Source organism: Sebastes fasciatus, chromosome 2 (assembly GCF_043250625.1).
Source record: "Sebastes fasciatus isolate fSebFas1 chromosome 2, fSebFas1.pri, whole genome shotgun sequence".
NCBI classification, from domain to species: domain Eukaryota; kingdom Metazoa; phylum Chordata; class Actinopteri; order Perciformes; family Sebastidae; genus Sebastes; species Sebastes fasciatus.
This window is the reverse complement of record NC_133796.1, coordinates 29,045,393-29,065,696: the sequence shown is the minus strand read 5'-3', so window position 1 is coordinate 29,065,696 and position 20,304 is coordinate 29,045,393. Positions and strand designations below refer to the sequence as shown.

Genomic DNA, 20,304 nt, shown 5'->3' with positions numbered 1-20,304 from the left:
AGTTGATTAGTCTAATGACTTAATTAGCATTCACCTGCACCAACAACCACGATGTGCCAACAGCATGAAGTAAAATAAATTTGACGCCTGCGGGGCTGTCATTGTCATGGTAAATTCAGAAATTAATAGTCTGTATTTACTGAGCCACAAATCTTTGCAATGATTGAAATGATAATTATCAGTGTTTCACATCGGCGCCAAGAACAGTAAAATCTTACATTAAACATAAGCCATTCTGGTTTGATAAATTATCAAACAGCACGGTGATTCAACAGTGCAAATGTGTGTGTGCATGCACTCACTCTTCACATGTCAAGACGTCTCCCCAGGGCTCTATTCAGAATCACTGAAGGCTTTTGGTTCTCCAAGTCCAATTTGCTTAAACAAATGCTCTCGCACTCAAGAATTCTTATGTAAATTGAGCATCGACACTACGGGGTTTTTATTTAATCGGAACATGTTATTTTCTCAAGACAAGTTGATATTTTAATATATGGGGGCTTATGAATATAAATAAACTCAGTAATTAGTTTTAAATGTGAAATTTTGACAGAATGACAAATTGTGTCATAAAACAGGTAATGGAAATCAGATGGTAGCGGAAAATGCCAGGATTGCATAAGAGCATGTGGATATACAGTATGCATAATGTTGTTCATGAAACCATAGTTACGGAACAGAATAGAAAAAAGGAAGGTTTAGTATGAATGAAAAACAGATTTATATATTTTTATATATATATTTCTACAGAGCTATAGAGAGAGATAGATAGAATAGATAGAGAGTTACAAAGAGAGATACTCACCTCGTAATTTGGAGGGATTCTGGCACCGAACCCCAAAGCTGAAAATCTTTTGTCACTGAAAAGATAAGCAAATTAACCAATTATATATCACAGTCACTGCAGTTTCATCTGGCTTTTGACAGCGATCTGAAAGATATTGATGGCTTATCCATCTGTTTCCAATGGCAAACCTCCTGCTTGTTTGCATTTCATTCAAGTTAAAAGCCTGAATTACAATTTTAAATCTGAAATCCCACGGCCCCTATACAGCCAGCGTCGCACCTGTTCAAAGAGCCTCTCACAGTCTTCATCCTCTCCATTTTTCATCGTACCATTTAGATGAGCAGATATTACTTTAAGAGGCTCTGCTGTGCTGGATTGTGCACTCCTTGTCAAAGGCCAGGGTGCACAGATTTGAATAAATAACATATGTCTGAAACCACTACCTGTTTACCAGAGAGTGCACTATATTTACCCTCTGCTATTTTATTTGTGTATCTGAATTCTTTCAGGATGAGAGAGAGGAGGAACGCACACTAGTGTTGGAGAGGTGCTGACCACGATGAAAGTACAGGTATGAAGGAAGATAGGGGCTACAAGTATGCAACTAACTCCCTTCACACCTGTATCTGAATTCTGAGCATGAAATATAGCCACTACATAGCATTCAATTAGAGGTCCAGGTGTATGGAACAGCTTTCCTGCTTCACTTTGCAGTCAATCCTCATTTAAAAGACATCTTAAATAAGGGCGGCACGGTGTTGCAGTGGTTAGCACTTCTGTGTGGAGTTTGCATGTCCTCCCACAGTCCAAAGACATGCAGGTTAATTGTTGACTCTAAATTGCCCGTAGGTGTGTATATGAGCGTGAATGGTTGTCTGTCTCTACGTGTCAACCCTGTGATAGGCTGGCAACCTGTCCAGGGTGTACCCAATGTCAGCTGGGATCGGCTCCATCGGATCTTAAACAACTTCTCTTGACAGAGTACAGTAATATGTGAATGAGGTGGATACGGTGTACAAAAGCAGTGCAAACATTTGTTATTTTCATCCTGTTTTTCTTTTATTAATTTTTTTTTTTCTTTTTCCTTCCAGTCTTTGTATTTCTGGCATTTCTTGTAGTATTCTTTTCTTTCTTTTAGAAATTTGAAAAAATATTTATAACTCTTTGTAAATTGTAATACAGCTGTCTTTAACTTCAGTGTTAGGTGGGTTCATTTTACCCTCAGGGGCCCTCAAGGCTTAAACTATATGTCATCCTGTACACTGAATACACAGATAACAATTTGTGTTTACTGTAATGCACAAGCATTTGTGGCATTTAGGATAAGCAGCAGAGCTGTCACGGCATGTTTTCAGTCACATCAGTGAATGTTTGTCTACAGACAGTTTTCTCCGGTGGCTGCCTCTCTTATCAGAACATTTATTGTACATCACGACTGACAAAACAACCCCAACTTCTCCAGCCCAGTGCGATCACAAATAACATCTCGAGCTCGACCGAATCGTGACAAGATGTGTTTGATGCATTTACTCTGGACATAGCGTTTGAGGCTATACGCAACAAAATCTACACTGTTAATAGGTGTTGATGTATTTGGTGTGTTGACACGTGTTGATTGGAGAGTTGGTTGTCCACTCTTAAAGCTAATATGGCTTTGAGGCAGCTTTTCAGAGCTATCAGAAGTGTTTAATTAACTCTGATGGGTGTGGACTTATATATACACTGATGGCGGAGTGCTGATTTGTACACTGTTCGAGGGAGCAATAAACTCTTAGCTGTGAACTCTTGATAGAAGCAACTTCACTTTGGCCAGTTTTAGTTGTTCTACAAGAATAATTAGCCAACTGGCAATTGCTGTTGTTGTAGCAGCATTAGTAATACATTTAACAAAAAACATATTATTATCTTTATTTTATTTAATTTTATTTAATTTAATTTAATTTTATTTTATTTTATTTTATTTTATTTTATTTTATTTTATTTTATTTTATTTTATTTTATTTTATTTTATTTTATTTTATTTTACTTTATTTTATTTAATTTTTGTGCTCCTCCTCAAGAAACTTGGAGGAAAAAAAAGGGTAAATTGTGTCTTTTCTTATAACATTGCAGTATTATTTATTTTACAGTGGCTACAAATGGTAACAGCAACAGTCTGTAGGCTTAGTTAGGAAGACATCACTGAATATGATACATGGTCCATTTTGAGCACATATTTGGTTACTGTCACTATCCTCTGTTCCAAAAAAAAAAAAAAACATCTGAATGAGTCCAACTTGTATTCTCTGTAATGCAACCTCTCCACATGCTAATGTGCTGTACTGTATCCAGATATAAACACACTGCAGTAATAATGTTCCAAACAAATTAATAGATTTCGGTATCCAACTGATACAACAGCGTAAAAAACTGCCCTTGCTCTAAAACTCACTAGTCCATTTTCATCTAAATAACTCGCATCTGCTGAATACAGGCCCTACTCCCACTATTGTGACCTTTCAAACACACTGGGGTATGTTGTATGGATGCAAAATAATCGTGAAAAAACAAATTATGTGCTAGGTATTATATTGGTTTTACCAGCTTTGCCAAAGGAGAGAAATATTTTAATGAAAATGGGGGAGGAGTGATTCATGCCGAGCCAATTTTATCCTGAGATGTATTGTACAGCACTCATTATCTCGACCTCTAGACTCTTTCCATACTTTTGCCCTTGGAGCCTTAATGAATTGATTTCTATGCACAATTTGCAAAATGTCTTAAGAGAACTCCATCTCACCAGGTGTAGAGATTTGACACAGTACCTTCAGCTTAGAGTGAAAACGACTGACAAGTCATTTTCATCATATGGATTTTGCTGTGAAGTTCACGGTGGTGCTTGTTTTCTCACTTTGTCAGCACACGTGAGGAGCCACGGGGAGATGTGCCCGGTATAATAGCCCTCTCAGCAAGGTAAACGAGCCTCTGCCCACACAGACAAAAGCTAGTCACTCCAGCTCCATAATGCACTCCTCTGCAAGGACTCTAAAATCCCACATCACCTATGTTCACTAAAGGCTAAAAGGTTTGCTTGCCCACGTTTTACACCTCAATAACAACTCCAACTCAAGGGGGGGAAGGACTGCCTACACTTGCCGTCATTGTTCGCCCAGAGACGTGTTTCCATGTGTGTATGATGCTCTCGTGTGTAGCTATATAGTAAACATGAAAATGATAAAGCTACAAGAATGAGCTGCTAATTTACAGGCAGGTGTTCAGTGTCTCCAGTGCTATCTCTCTCTTGGATGCTATAATTAGCCAGACAGTACTCCCCTGATATTCAATAGGAGGATCTGCATAAATCAGGAGTCAGAGTGTTAATCCTCATCTGGCTTAGTTTTGACAGATGAGAGGGTCTTTCTCTGACACATATCATATTATAAAGAATTGTTTCACATTAATTACCAAGTACCTGCAAGCCTGTCTGCAATAGTTTTTGCACATCTGTACATTATTTATCATTTGTTTTCAATTAGACAAGCAGTCATTTTAAAAACAAAAATGTGGTAGTCAAAAACATGATAACTATATCAGACAGTATTTATATTTACAGTAACGTGAACTCTCACATGAAAGTATAACTTCATTCAAATAGCTTCAGTGTCTTTAATGGTTCCTCTAACAGGCTTCCTGCTGCACCTCCTCTGTCTTTACATCTGATTCTACATGGCGCTGTTATTTCACCAGCCATGACGCCTCCCAATTCTTTTTGAAGTGCACGTTATCCTGGTGTTAGCCCCTGTCTCTGCATGTGTCCGTCTGCAGTTCGGGGTAATGAGCCCATGCGAGCTAAGAAGTGGGACCAGTAGCTGCAATAGATGCTGAGAGAAAACTGTGGCACTCAGTTATCCACGGGAGAAAGCAACATGCAGCCACCACTGTGAGCATAGACACTGTGAAACAGTTAGCACGGTCCTTACAAACAGCAGAGGCACAGGCTTGTGCAAAAATGTGTGTGTGTGTGTGTGTGTGTGTGTGTGTGTGTGTGTGTGTGTGTGCGTGTGTGTGTGTGTGTGTGTGTGTGTGTGTGTGTGTGTGTGTGTGTGTGTGTGTGGGGAAGGAACAAGGGGAACCTGTCGCATACTGACGCTTGGTCCAACCCCTTGGCGTCAATGTTGCAGTAAACACATTGTTAACGTTGTGAATTCAAACAAAAACACTTGCTTAGGTTTAGGCAACAGAACCAATAAGTTGGGTTTAGGAAAAAACATCACGGTTGGGCTTAAAATTACGTTTGTAAAGAGAAAGTGAAAATGAAAGCCCTGTATTTGTTGGACCCATCTACGACCACCCCCGACCGTGTGTCTTTTTACTCTTTAAACTACATCACCACACTCCCGGCGCACTTTCTCGGAGCGTTTACTGTTACTGCGGATGGGTTTACATTATAGTTAATGGAAAGCCTGGTGCGTTTCATACCGGCACTAAGGGGTGCCTTGTGCGGCAGTATCACACGCCAACAACAGTGACAAGGTGCCTGTATTTTAGGCCCCGGGAGTGAGAACGGGCTGGAGTAGAGCACCCCTTAGTGCCATCATGAAACGCACCAGGCTTTACATTAACTATAATGTAAATCCATCCACGGCAAACAGTAAACGCTTTGAGAAAGTGCACCGGGAGTGTGGTGAGGTAGTTTAAAGAGCGAAAGAGAGTGTGTGGACGGGAGGTGGATGGGCCCGACAAACACAAGGCTTTTATCCCGGAGACCGCTGTTCACCTCCCATACCTTCCCGAAAGTTTCATTTTCACTTTACAATCATCGGTTCATTCGTGTTCAGTGTTCACAGCGCTTAGTTTCATTTTCTCTGTACAAACGTATTAGTTTTAAGTCCAACCATGTAGTTCTTTCCTAAATCTAACTATAGTGGTTTTGTTGCCTAATCCTAAACAAAGTGGCGGTATTTGACAAATTGGGATGACAACGTGTTGAGCATATGTGTGGGGAGGGAGCTTGTGCTCTCTCTGTGGCAAGAAATTGAAGTTACATGAAGCTAGGATATTGATGATTTGATCATAATGATGGGACTTTTTGTCAGTAGTGCCATATAGAAAAGAACAGAAAAATGTAGAGGTATTTGTAAACGCTGATTACAGGTAACAGATAATCTATCATCATATCTTTTACTTTGGTTTGTTTCATTGTGTTATTTGCTAAAATCAATTTGTGAGATATGTGGTGTTTATTTTTTTTCTTCAAACTGTTACACAAGAATGGGTTAGAAATTGCTTAGAAATCTGTAGGTAACAAAACTGATGTTGCACAGGATTTGAATGCCTGTGGCTTTAAAGGTCAAAATGTCATCTTTCTGACAGATTGTTAAAAGCTGTGAATTAATGGATACTTTGACAAAGCGGCTAGTCAACTGTGTCCATAATATTGCGTCAGTGTCCTTGTCGTCTGCTACCAAGCACCAGCCCCAGATTAGCCTCATGCATAAGTAATGCCAGTAGAGGCCACATTTGCTTGCTCTAATTTTCCAGGTACAAATACTTACTAATGCATTACATTGCCATGGGTTTAACGCTAAAATACATTTGCCAATGTGAACATGATGTTGAAAATAAACAAGACTGAATGTGCCGCAGGTAACCGGCTGCTGTTTTTGACAACTATACACGATGCAAAATACATTTCAGTGAAGAAATAAATTGGATATGGAGGAGCTGGCGGTCAACAGTTCACTGCCATCAGCAGCAGGAATGTAATAACTTGCAAGATTTTCTGCCATTCTGTTTCCATGATTTCCATTCCTATCCTTTTTGGTGTGGTTCAAAAGGAGTGGCTCGTTCCAGTGTGAGAGATCTAACACATGCAAGGGGCACTTTGCAGCTCTATTTTACAACAGGACATTCTGACAATCCCTGTGGGCCTTTATCGAGAAACAAAAGGCTGACAAACCTATCATAGTCTTGACAGATCTCCCCCACTGCTATCAGCGCCTTCAGGTACTCGTTGGGCTGGTACGGGTTGATGTAGTGCAAAGAGCAGCTGTTCCTGGGGTCTCCATTGGAGGCTGTGAAGTCAATGGCAACCTGGCAGAGAGAAGTGTACAGCATCAACATATGACAGATTCAATTAAGTTTGTCTTTTGCTACTTAACATTTTTATTTGGCTGCTTATGATATTATAAGTAATTCTGCGTGAGCGAGCCTGAAATATGCATAATGGCAGTATAAATTATCTAATCAGAGGTAAGAACTTGCGCTTGTTACACCCACATAGATGGAGATGGCTACAGCTCCCGTACACTGTAGATCCAAGGAGGAACTGCATCTACCACAGCAATCCTCATAATTAATATTCATTGTTTCAGTAATCCCGCTAGAGAGTGAGATGTACTTTGGGGCAGACCAAAGGGCAAGAGTTGAAGTTTTGAATTTATTCCACGAAGCTGCCTACAAGAAAATCAACTAAGTGCACTGACAAAAAGCATCATGTTTCGAGGATTAAAAGATCTTTAAACACAGTGTATTGTTTCACAGTCATAAAATGTAACATTCGCTGCATATTGCGTGCTAATGGACCACCAAAGAAATGCCATACCAAAGTTTATCTATAATCAATATGATCTAAACAAACAAATAACATGCTGACAATTTGACAGCATTAGGTAATTCATACAACCAGCACCAGTGCAGTTAGAAGCTCAATGACAGTGAAGCGTCACTAAACACAGACGGCTCAATTTACCGTAAAGTGAATCTGGCATCCTCCCATGATGTAATCTAAGAAGGAGTACACTCTGTGGAGCTGCAAAAAAAAAAAACATCTTCAAGGAAAAATCTCAGAAGCATCTTGTCAGAAGCATCTGGTCATTAAAACTGTATTAACTCAACAAATCTGTTGACAGTAAAGGGTAAAAAAAAAAATGCTGTGATATATCTTCTCAAAGCAGAGGAGGCTAAAAACGCCCTCTGTGGAAGCAGCCGTGAAATTTACTCATTTAGCCGTACAGTGAGAGAAACCAAACAAGATTGTTCCTAGTGCATACATGCAAACAAGCATTTATTGCACCCAGTTCGACTATTATCAGGCCATTAAATCGGTGTTATTGATCGCTATATGCTGAGGGTGATAGATGTGGGTCATTAGGGGCCTACTACGTTGTAAAAGTGAAAGCGAAACTTAAAAGCAACATGATCTAACACGTTACTACACTTTGTTGAATACTTGATTCTGATTGGTCAGTCACAGCGTTCTATGGTCTGTTATTTCTTTATAGCAGACTTTTGCTATGTATAACAGACCGTTGCTATGGATGCAGTTCTGTTGTCGGACTCTGGAGGACCATTTTGGTGTCAAATTATTGATTTCTCAAGTAAGTATCCGTGTAATAAGCAGGATAATATACAGCGAGCCGGTCATTGTCGTGAAATAAACCCAACAATGACCTGCTAGCAGTACATTATCCCTTACTTGTAAAACTGAATGATACATTACGTTTTGAACAGAAAAACATTGTGTTTTGGCTTAAAACAACTATGTTTCAAAAGTAAAAGTGAAACTTGACGCTTGTGAACACAAAGACAACTACACATTGTTTTGTGTTCCATCCATCGTTCCTGACCTCCACCCCATATGGAGTACGACGCCTGACTTCCGCTTCTGCTCCTGTTATAATTACTACGGTCGCTAGAGTTTGCTGTCGTTTTCTTTAATACCTTCTTTCGGTGATCGACCATGTGAATAGATGATAGAACTTACTATTGGGTGTAGTAGGCCCCTATTGACCCACATCTATGGGGCTTATAGTAACCATAGACTGTATATAAAGATGAACGACATGACAGCTCAACAAAGGTGAAGCCAAAACATCTGGATCGCCCCCTGTTGGCTGGCTGCAGAATATGTCATAAATCCCACCTCCTCCATGTTAGTGGATCTGACATGCGCCAAACTAAAAAGTCAAAGTACACATCAAATACATTTTTACCAAAGATGGTTTCTGTCATTTAAGGTAGTTCTTATCACGCTGATGTATGTTTAAGGGTTATTTCTGATACATCATGATTGACAGCTGTGAGTCTCTCTCGCTGACAAGCTGCGACCGTGCTCGGCTCGCGATTTGTTCGGAAGTGGAGACGCGCCGTCCATCTTTATATAGCGACCGATAACGCCTATTTAATGGCCTGACAACAGTCTAATTGGCTGACAATTCATTCCTACTGTTCCTAAAAATCCTAAGTGTTTCATAAAACAAAAAATGTTCATAATGTAAAATAAAAGATAAACACTGATTGGTTCAACTGACTCCTACCTTAAGGTCACTGAGGATGACAACTCCTGAATTTTTATAGTTTCTCTTCTTCTGTTTGTACTTGGGATTCAAACAATCCCACGTCACCTTAAACAAAGCAAGTTGAAGATGAAGAACAGCAGCAACAAACGGGAGTATTTTTTAACATTGGCTTTAAGCACCATGACATTTGGGATGGATTTCAGCAGAGTAAAATGAGAGGCATGTTGGAGATGGATGAAATGGTTACACGGCTGTCTCTCCTCCGCTCTGCTCCGCCTCTCCGTTCACTGACCTTATTTCCACTGGAAATTTTCTGCATTTCCCTGAAAGTGGCGTAGAACTCGCCGATGAAGTCGTGTTTCCCCCTGGAGTCGTAATCCCACACTAGGCACTGTGGCACACATGGACAACACTGTTTACTCTCTGGCCGTACATACAGTATTCATACAATATGTAGGCTAATCATCCCTCAAATATTCAGTAAACATCTTTTATTCTATTCCCATTAAATCCTGGTTGTACAGTTCCTGATGGTTTTTACTGATGGTGCACTGAATATCCCTTACCTTGAGCTTTCGCTCCTCATCACAGCTGCACAGGGATATGAGCGACACTTTGAAGGGCTCCCACACAGGATTCAGGTTGTTTTTAATCACCTGTTAGAGTAGGAACACATCACATATGAGGCAAAGTGGCAGAAAACAGCGGTTTCTTAAACTAAAGAGGGAATATGTTGAATTTACCTCAGTTCTGTGCACAAGCTGCTCGGTTTCATCATCATTGATTCGGTATATTTCCAAAAATGGGTCTGACTTGCTGAAGAGATCCTGCCGAGAAAAGAGACATGTTAATAGAGGACCTTGTAACAACTGATCCATAGCAAAGATAAGAAAAATATTAATGAATTCTGGTAACATCAGGTCAAATGTCTTCCTGAAATTGCTTTAAATCAAATAAGGAAAAGTCGGGAAGTGTCATTGAGATTAAGATCTATTTAATGAGAACAAATGACACAAACAACGTCACATTAAACACTGAGGGTTTCACTTAATTTGAGTCACAGTATTGAAGCTAATGAGTCAGATAATATTTACCACGGGGCTGCGATGAAAAGCATCACCGCTAAAAATTCAGTTTTCGGGTTATTTCAATATGTATCTTGGGTTTTTCAGATGGTTTGTATGAGAGGAAACTGTAATTTATACAAATGGTTGTTGACACTGATTTATCATTGCTGATTGCAGAGGCAGAGGTAATTGTCTCTGTGATTAAAGGTCAGGGAGAAGCAGGTATAACATTTACAGCACAGCGTGGAGGCTCTTTTGGAGGAGACGCCATCAAGACATTGAGGAAAAAGCTTCCGACTCATGCCATTCCCTGTTATTAAATTTTTTCACTCAATCACTGACCTTTTTCTCGAGCCAATAGCGTTGATGACCTGCTATTTCCTCTCATACAGTGTTCAATGCAGTTCTGAAAAATCTTTCTTCAACCAATATTTGAAGCTCACTAGCAGATAGTTTAAACTTTATTTTGCACTCCATTACTTCCCATGTGCAAAATGCATCTGAAATAGCCCAGCATTGGGCTGTTATTAACATCATGCATTTGAGTTAACGTCTATTTACATCATCAGTGTTAGTAAATAGCGTGAAAAGTTGAAAACATTCGTAAGATTTTGCATCCTTTACGGTTATTTACGGTTAAGCCTTAAATCATCCTCTGAGTCTCAAGTGCAGGCGTCTGAGAGCAGACTGATTATTTAGGTCAATTGATTCTTCAGGGAGGAAAACAAATTATTACTGTGTGTGTGTGTGTGTGTGTGTGTGTGTGTGTGTGTGTGTGTGTGTGTGTGTGTGTGTGTGTGTGTGTGTGTGTGTGTGTGGCTGTTGGAGGGCAGGGGGCGGGGGGAGATTGTTGCGGGTGAGGGGGCTCTGTGTACACCGAATGAGACATTTAATGCTGCATTTCCCGCCACATTAGCCAGATACATCTCCTAAGGGACAGGAGCAAAAAAGAGCCGTAGCATCCTCTCTTTGTTGTCATGGCAACCGCTAGCCAGTTCGCATCAGCAGCACGGACACAGATGTCAAAATTCAGTCCCGGGCTGTCATTGCCACAATCTATGATATCTCATTATTAATCCTCCTGTTCATCAACACCCGTACTGTGATCTTTTGATATCTACAGCAGGTTGAGGTTATGCAGCTGACAAGCAGCTAATTAGGAACAGTTTGCTGCTTCATGTGGTAGATTAATTGCTGCGCCAAACATCAACCTGCCAGATTAATGGCAGCCAATTTGCATTGTTAAGAAAATGAACGTATAATACACCTGATTGCTGATCAGATCAAACAATTATGAGAACTTAATTACTATAATGTTAAGCAGGTTACAGGAGCTCGACCTGTTGACATCCACCATTTGGAGTTGGTGGAGACCAAAATGTAGCTAAAAGGAGAGTGAATGTTGAGTTTACATTCATCAGGTGGTTAGAAACCAGTGGGCAACCTCCGGGTCTGAAAAGTGAGGCCAATGTGGAAGTGCCTTAAACCTGAATTCTTTCTAAAAGCCAATGACTCCTCTGGTTGCAAAAAGAAGTCTGATTGTATAGAAGTCTATGAGAAAATGAGCCTACTTCTCTCTTGATTTATTACCTCAGTAAACATTGTAAACATGAGTTTTAGGTCTCAATCGCTAGTTTCAAGTCTTCTTCAATACAGCATGATGTTCATTTAGTAAATTATGGTCCCATTTAGAGTCAAATAGACCATAAAGCAGGGTATGCTTTAGGGCGCTACCACGGTGTCGTCCGGTCTGGGAGTAGTCCACGTCTTATAACTTTAACCATTTCACAGTGCGTTTTCAGTTCATGAATGTTAATTATAACATTTTTGGTCGCCTAAAAATGTCTTATTCAGCATTTGGTTGTACTTAGCTCCACCCTCTCGTGTCACTTCTGGTTGTAAATAGCCAAGAAGGTGACAGCCAAGGAACAAGATGGCAACAGCTAAAATGCCGAACTCGAGGCCTCAAAACGGCAGTCCACAAACCAATGGGTGGCGTGATTGGTGACAACATCCACTTCTTATATAAAGTACAGTCTATGTTAGAAATACGACTCCAACTGAATGATCTGCTGCATGTGTACATAGGCTACTGTTTGCTGACCAGTTTGGGGCAAGTTACTGGAAAAAAAATGTTTTACTAATTACTCAAAAGGCTAAAGTAATTAGTAACATTACTCCTTATTTTACTTTCGTTACTCAGCCCGGCTCTTCGGTGCCTTTTACACAACTTCAAAGCGTCCACACACACGTTACATCTCGTGTGTTTAACACATGTAGAAAAAGAAAACGAGACATTGAGTTTTAACACCCCTACAGTTTGGACTGTATCTACTGAGAAAAGTAATCCCATTACTGCAACATGTAACAAAGTAATGACACAACAACTTTTTAAGGTGAACATGTCAATCAAGTGTTTACACCAATTTTTGTTGCCCTCAAGTGCCAAACAAAATCAATTGGTGCTGCTTTAACAGTAAATTTCCACACTAATCGTATCCCATCTAAATCTCTCAAAGATGTAGTTTGATTCTAATACAAGTGGCGGTACAATTCAATTCAATTCAATTTATAGCATCAAATCATTACAGAGGTTATCTCAAGATGCTTTTCATATAGAGCAGGTCTAAACCCCAGACTTCAGCCTAAGGTAAAAAGCCTGAGAACCCTTTCCAGCCACATAAAAATACAAAAACAAAAACGTATTTGGAGGAAATGATGAACAAGAAGCCTCCTTATTTTTAATAAACAAATGCCACTTCAACTTAAATATTGTTTGAGCTTTCCGTTTTTTCCCCTTTAAAGTTTTTCCCAAATCAAATATTCTCAAAGAACACATGTATAAATAAAATGCTGGTGTGCACAAATGAAAATAAATGAACAAAATAAAGCCTGCATGTGTTTCGTAATGTCCGACTAGAGAGAATGCATGCACAATAGAAACAAGCTTTTCCTTATAGCAGGTATAATCTGGCTTTTAGCAAATTCCCAGTGGATTGCCCAGTGGCAGACAACCTTATTTCCCCTAACAACTGTCAGTAGAGGTGAATCACACCCAGATTGGCCAAAGGGGAGAATGCACCCAGCTGCTCCCGACTATCACTCAGGAGCCCACGCCCTGCTCATCAGGTGATCTGAATCATTTGCTAATTACTTCAGGAGTCAATGTGGAATAATACATGTTTCACGAATGAAAATGAACACACAATCCCCATTAAATGGGTGACTGCTACAACAAAAACAGTAAATTCTAACGCTGCGTGAGCGACAGCAAACACAGCTCACACGTTTGTTGTTGAAATCTAAAAATGAGCCTGACTTTAGTGACCAAACCCAAACAGGAAGTCTCAGAACCAGAGCTTTTCGTTGTTTAATCTACCAAATTAAAGCTGAAGTAGGCGAGATTGGAGCAAACATGATTAAAAAAAGTTTTTTTTATAAAAAGGTCGCTTTATCGTGACAGTATTACATGAAACAGGTAACCTGAAAAAAATCATGTGCCTCTGTGTCCTCGCTCTTGTCTCAGTCTCAGACAAAGATTATTATTATGGAATTTTTGCCCAATGATGCCAAACATACACTGCCTACTGCCACTTTAAGTTCGCAATCATCCACGTGAAGATGGACTGTTTTTTTTTTACCAGAATGAAATTGTTTGCGCACGTAAACAAAGTCAGTATCTATCATTTTCTACATCAGTGTTGTTAGATATCTGGCATCAAACTCTGTTCCAAATAAGCTGCTGAAATGTTTGTTCAGAGTGAAAACATGAACACTTTTGTCTCTCAGCGGTACATGATTACACACTGCTGCTCCACAGCGATGCGCCCACAGCTGTAATCACATCAGTTTAAACAAAGCAAGCGGGTGGATTCTCCAGGCAGAAACTCAATACTTCCAGTAGCACACGGGATAGATGAAGCAAATATCACATGCAGGAGAAGATGCACTTTTTTTTTCCATCATTTCCCTCGTGTAAGAGTCAGGTTCAATTTCATTGTCATAGTAGCAGGCAACTGCAATCTCAAAAATAAATACACATGCTGTAGAAAATTTCGTTTTCGCCCAATTCCTCTTGGAATCAAGGTCAGCTTATGACTGTGTGGCATCCTAAGGCTCGTTCCTAAGAACATGGAACGACTTCACATCATCAGAGTTGTAATTGGATGCAAGCTCCCGCTGTCTTTTTGATTGAAATATGCCTTCGGCAAACTTTGACAGTGTGAGAGCAGGAGCAGTTAAGGTCAGTGATATCCAGACTTAAAGTAAAACCACATGAATTCAACAAGTGATACACATTTTCACATGTGATGTCATGTGCCATCATGTAATACACATGTGACACACATATGTTGACAAATTATCATTGTACCTTTACATGTTAAGAGCATTACGTCACTACAAAAATGTGATATTAGATTATATAATGATTTAAAAATAATACCTTACATGTGTATAACTTCTAGGACAGTGATGCATCGTGGGTGCTTTCTGACACTGCACATACAGCGTCATGATAATCACATCACTATCCCTGTTTAACCATATCTGATAAAATATGAACTGTTTTGGTATCTCTCTGCTCACCTTATCGTCAAGCTTCTTGGCACAGAAGGAGAGCTCCACGTACCCGTTGTTGCCAGAGATTTCCTCAGCGTGCACCTGAGAGGAAATACCATTTGTCAGTAATATTTTGTGCAAGAAATCACGATCACATGATCTACATCTCAGGAAAGAAAAAAAAAGCTCATGAAAGCTATGCTGTTGTGACTGAAATTGAAACTCCACACAAGAAATATACTATTGTAGAGTAAGATTAAAGCTGCAGTGGGTAGAAATGGAGCAAATATGATTAAAAAAAAGTTATTTTTATAAAACGGTCACTATATCCTGATAGTAGTGCATGAGACAGGTAATCTGAAAAAAAATCATGTGCCTCTGTGTCCTCCAGTGCTCCTAATGGCATCTGCAAGATTTCACACACCGGAGGAAAACAACCAATCAGAGCCGAGCTGGAGTCTGCCGTCTCTGAGCAGCTGCCATATCAAATATGAATCAATACTCTAGTAGTTACTGTAATGTAATACTGTAATTTCTAAGATAAAAGGCTCTTAAAATGTTTTCAGAATCATCTTGTAGTGTACTGTTTAGCTGTAAAATGAGAAAGTTTGTGACCCGGCAGCCATGTTGAGATAAGTTGAGCTAATACCAAGCACCGCCCACCAGCCGGAGCAAACATTCTCATTTTACAGCTAAACCGTGAGGCGAGAAATAGGCATTACAGTAACAGAATACTGATTCATATTTGATCAGCGCTGCCTAGTTTGACCACTTGATTGGAGTTCGCAAGTGATTGATAGCTGCCTCCTTTGAATGAACAGCCAATAGGAACGCTCTCTCTCTGAAATAACCTGTGATTGGTCAAAGTCTCCCATCAAGGGCTAGATATTTTAAAGCCTGAAAACAGAGCCATGAGGAGGTGCAGAATTCTAGTTTTCTCTCAGAACACTTGAATTACAATATGTTGAAAGGTTATTATGGAATTGTTTCCCAATGATGCCAAAAACATTCTGCCTACTGCAGGTTTAAGCCTCTAGAATATTAAGGTGAAGGTAATTATCTGCCAGTATTTAAAACAAACTGTTTTACTTCAGTTTTTATGTGAGATTTTCGAAATCATTTTCCTTTTATATTGCAAAAACTAACTTTTACTTTAGTAGCGGTTGCACTGTGGTGAGCAGTTAACAGAGTGAAGTGGCTTTTACTTAACACGAGATTGTTGGACTTTAAAACTAGAAAGTAGAGAGCCCCATTAGCTGCCAACTAACGGGCCCCCGCGGTTTTAGGTTATTGCCTCAGCTTGAACATAAAAGTTGCCACATACAGTACAGTGCAACAGTAAAGTCTTGCAACTTGCTCTCTAACATCTCCAAATGGCTGCTGCTTTTTGTTTTGTTTGTTTGTACCGGTGTGTGTTAGTTTAAAAGAATCACCGAGCATCCTCTGCTGCTCCCTCTGGCCCACTCACACAGCACACAAGTTTACTCTCTCTCTCCGTTCTTCAATTGGAGACTGACAGAAACTTTACATCAAACTGCCAGAACAGTTGCTGCAGAGCGAGCACAGCCAGGTCTTGACAAGCCTTGTCAGTGATGATTGGCAAAGTAGGAAACTTGTGCTTTTTATCAGACAGCTTGTCCTGACAGGTGCAGGGAAACGTCTTTATAAAAGGTGAATGTGGGCAGAAGATGTGTGTGTATACGTGTGTGTGTGTGTGCTGTGCTCTTGTATTTCTATTCTTGTTGGGACCAATTTGAGGTTTAGACCTTTCAGTTTGGACGATTGTTACTTTTTGCCGAGTTCTGTTTAAAGGCAAATATTTGGTTTTAGGCTTGAGGTTGAGTCAGGATTAGGGTTTAACTATGTGTAGGCATGTAGTTGTTTTGGTTAAGATCAGAGACGGCGCCAGGGGCGAGCTTACGGCCCTTAGTCCCCGAATGTTTTCGGCAAAGTCCAGAAACTGTTCATCACATGTAAACACAACGTGGGACAGACCTAAGTTGTAAAAGCTTCAAAAAGTGTTCACACAAATTGGTAACTTTAACTAGTATTACACTTGTGTGCATGTGTATTGTGTATCTACATGGACGTGCAGTTTAAAAAAGTAAACACTATGTTAGAAAGCAAGTTCTGGGCATTAAAATGTCTCAGAAAGCGGAACAATATAACAGACGCCACCTTGTCCCCGGTAACGATGATATTAAAGTGTTGAAGTCTCTGCCGCTCCCTCCCCCGGATCCCAAACAACAACCTGCGGTGCCGGATGACAGCGCTCCACAGGTGTGCCTTAATACATAATGTTACCCAAATCGTTCATTCAGAGGCAGCAGATGGTAACTGTTCATTTATTAGCTCTTATCTCAAACACAGAGTGGGCGGAATTTATTATGTTTACCATAAAATTTAGCAGATGCTATTTTTACTTATTCTAATGTGTAGCTTTTGTTAATTTAGTTCTTGATATTTGATGATGAACATTTGATGAATGTTTTTGTAATTTTATTTTATTTTATTGATTTTTTTTCATGAACATTGTCATACTTTGGTCAACAATTCAAATGATTCTTCTATGTAAAATAATAATAATATAAAGATATTTTTTTTTTTTAAATGTACAAAATCATAATAAAATACAAAAAGAAACACAAATCAAATACATATTCCTACAGTAATCTGCACCATGATCTTATCTAATTTATAAGCAGCCAATTCATTTTCAGACACATAGAGAGTGTGTATGTGGGCTGTGTATGCGAGTATTGTGTGATGGTATGTGTTTTACTTCAAGATCTGTCCACATCAACAATGTGTTCAAAGTAGTCTCCCCACTTCGCTTCATATATCTCAGTCCTGTCCTTCAAGCTGAAAGAAATTTGTTCATATGATGCCATTTTTGCCAACTCTGTGAACCACTCCTGAAAAGAGGGCTCACCTGGATTCCTCCAGTTTCTCGAAATAATTTGCTTTCCCACCATTATACTGGTCTGAATAAAGTCTGTGGCTCCACAGTGAGATGTCATTTGTGGATCACTGAGATCATATAGCCTCATATTTGTCCTATAAATTATAGCAATTGAATTATATATATTATTATTAATATTAGATAATATATTATAATATTATATTATATTATATTATATTATATTAATATAATATAATATAATATAATATTAAATTATAGCAATGTTTTTGACAGTTAACTGTGTAATAATAATAATAATGTTTGTTATTATTATTATCATCATCATTGTTAACATTATTGTTAGCATTTATCCATATAATAACTATGTTTAGTGCAATATTCATTGGTTGATGTGTGACTCCAGACTAATTGAAAGATTTCAGGACTAAGCACTGGATGTCCACTGTCCCCTGGTTAAGGATATGGTTAGGGCTTAAGAAATGCATTAGGAGTCATCACAAGTATAGAAGTACAATTATATGTGGTCACAGTGTTTTTGTGTGTGTTTCCTAACTCTTGTAATTTCATATTTAAAAAAACTATATTTGGCCTGTTGTGTCTCTATCACACAATACATCCATGGTTGCATTCATGCATATATTAGAAACATACACACGCTCTATATAGCAGGCGAAACAGATGGTCCAATATTACAAATGCAATAAAAATGAATCAGTCAGCGTGTGTGGGAAGCAACTACATGTTGGATAAGGGCTAAACATAATTATAGTGAGCTGAACTCTCTATATTTGTGTAGATGAAATGGTAAAAAAAAGAAAAGTCTCTTTGTGTGAATTCTCACAGTTGTCCTTAAGACCTTCAAAATGTCTCTGCTGTTGACTGGTTTAAATAAAAAAAAAACTCTGGCAAGAGATTAAATGACAAAGAGTCTGTCTTTTACTTTTCCCTCATGGCACAGGGATCCTATCCAATACTATACTATATTACGATAATAGTGCCACCTGTCACTATATACGTTCTCATTTATTGATGAGCACTTATATCGGGTACAGGTTCTGTTATCATGTCCACATCCTACCTCTCTTGTGTATTCCCAAACCAGGTATAGAGTGGAACGATCTAGTCTGGTTTTTTATATGCTACCACTACTGGTTTATTAACTGTAAGATGGTGGTTAATGAACCAACAGCTCTTCTCTTCCACATCTGACACATGTGATTTCTTTATACATGCATCATTTCCTCTTGCTCCCCTGTGTGTATTGGCATGTTGAGCAGGAATGGAGCCCCATCAGAGAGGAGGTATATTTTTAACAGCTGCCACCACAAAAAACAAAACGATGTATAGCAGCAACAGGAAGCCATTCTGTGAGTGAGTGGTGTCTTCAGCCTTATATTAAAGGGTCAGTGTGTAGGATTTGGTGGCATTTAGTGGTGTGGTTGCCGATTGTAACCAACTGAGTACCCCTCTGCTCTCTCCTCCCTTTCCAAGACTGCGGTAACGTGAGCCGCCTCACTCAGAGGCCATCCTTACCATTAACACTTCTTTTGGAGCAACGGAGGTCAGACATTGTGTAATAATAAGTGTATTAAATACTTAACAAATCTCCCTTTACGGTACATTTTGAACGGATAAAAAATGTGTGATTAATTTGGGATTAATCACGATTAATCATGGAAAATCATGTGATTAATTGTCCATCCATCCATTATCCGTAACCGCTTATCCCATTCGGGGTCGCGTGGGGGGCTGAAGCCGATCCCAGCTGACATTGGGCGAAGGTGGGGTACACCCTGGACAGGTCGCTAGACTATCACAGGGTTGACACATAGAGACAGACCATTCACGCTCACATTCACACCGAGAGTCAAAAATTAACCTAACCTGCATGTCTTTGGATTGTGGGAGGAAGCCGGAGAACCTGGAGAAAACCCACGCCAATGCCCAGAGAACATGCAAACTCCACACAGAAGGGCCCCAAGCCGGATCCGAACCTGCGACCCCCCAGCTGTGAGGCAACAGTGCACCACCGTGCAGCCCCGTAATTAATCGTGATGAAATATTTTTATCGATTGACAGCTCTGGTGAAAACGTGAAAGGATCTCTAGATTCAATGTTTGGTTTGTCCGTTCTGGGCTACGGTAGAAACATGGAGGAATCCATGAAAAAATAGTTATGAATATTATATTCAATTTCTGCTGATAGATCCCCCGAAATGTTACACACTGTTCCTTTAAGATTTTTATTTATATTATTATATAGGCTAGTAAAGTATAAGCTAGACTGTAAGTCCATTATGGTGTCTGAGAGTGAAGAGATGCGAGACTGGAAAAAAAAAAATATATAGAAATCCATTTTACCCATCACTTTGCCATCCATTATTTCTTTCAGCTCTCACTGGCCATTAGCTACTAACTTCAACTTTCCTGATATCCAGCGATATAGAAAATGCCATTCACCAGAGCAGCAAGGTCATAAGCACAATGTAAGAAACGTACCGTGATGGTGGATTTGCCGGCATATTTCCCATACTTCAGCAACAAAGCCTTCACCATCTTCTTTTGGGCCACGATCTGCAAAGAACAAGATTAACACATTATTGGCCTTGAGCCTTCCTCAACAGTACAGAGCAGAGCACAGGGATCTGAGTCATCAACACCAGCGTCAGGTATATTTACTACCAACATT

The 20,304-nt window shown here is 39.5% G+C and overlaps 1 protein-coding gene across 4 annotated transcripts in view; it reads right to left on the bottom strand.

The window, feature by feature from the left end:
• cpne7 (copine VII) overlaps positions 1–20,304 on the bottom strand; it is a 33,877-nt gene that overhangs the window by 6,650 nt on the left and 6,923 nt on the right. For all 4 annotated transcript variants that reach the window (XM_074617624.1, XM_074617615.1, XM_074617634.1 and 1 more), the window contains exons 5-13: positions 20,115–20,189; positions 14,721–14,795; positions 9,810–9,893; positions 9,633–9,722; positions 9,359–9,457; positions 9,085–9,171; positions 7,518–7,577; positions 6,726–6,859; positions 806–860 (exon numbers count right to left, since the gene is read on the bottom strand). In XM_074617624.1, the coding sequence (XP_074473725.1) occupies positions 806–860; positions 6,726–6,859; positions 7,518–7,577; positions 9,085–9,171; positions 9,359–9,457; positions 9,633–9,722; positions 9,810–9,893; positions 14,721–14,795; positions 20,115–20,189 (759 nt within the window). The remainder of the gene's footprint in view (positions 1–805; positions 861–6,725; positions 6,860–7,517; positions 7,578–9,084; positions 9,172–9,358; positions 9,458–9,632; positions 9,723–9,809; positions 9,894–14,720; positions 14,796–20,114; positions 20,190–20,304) is intronic.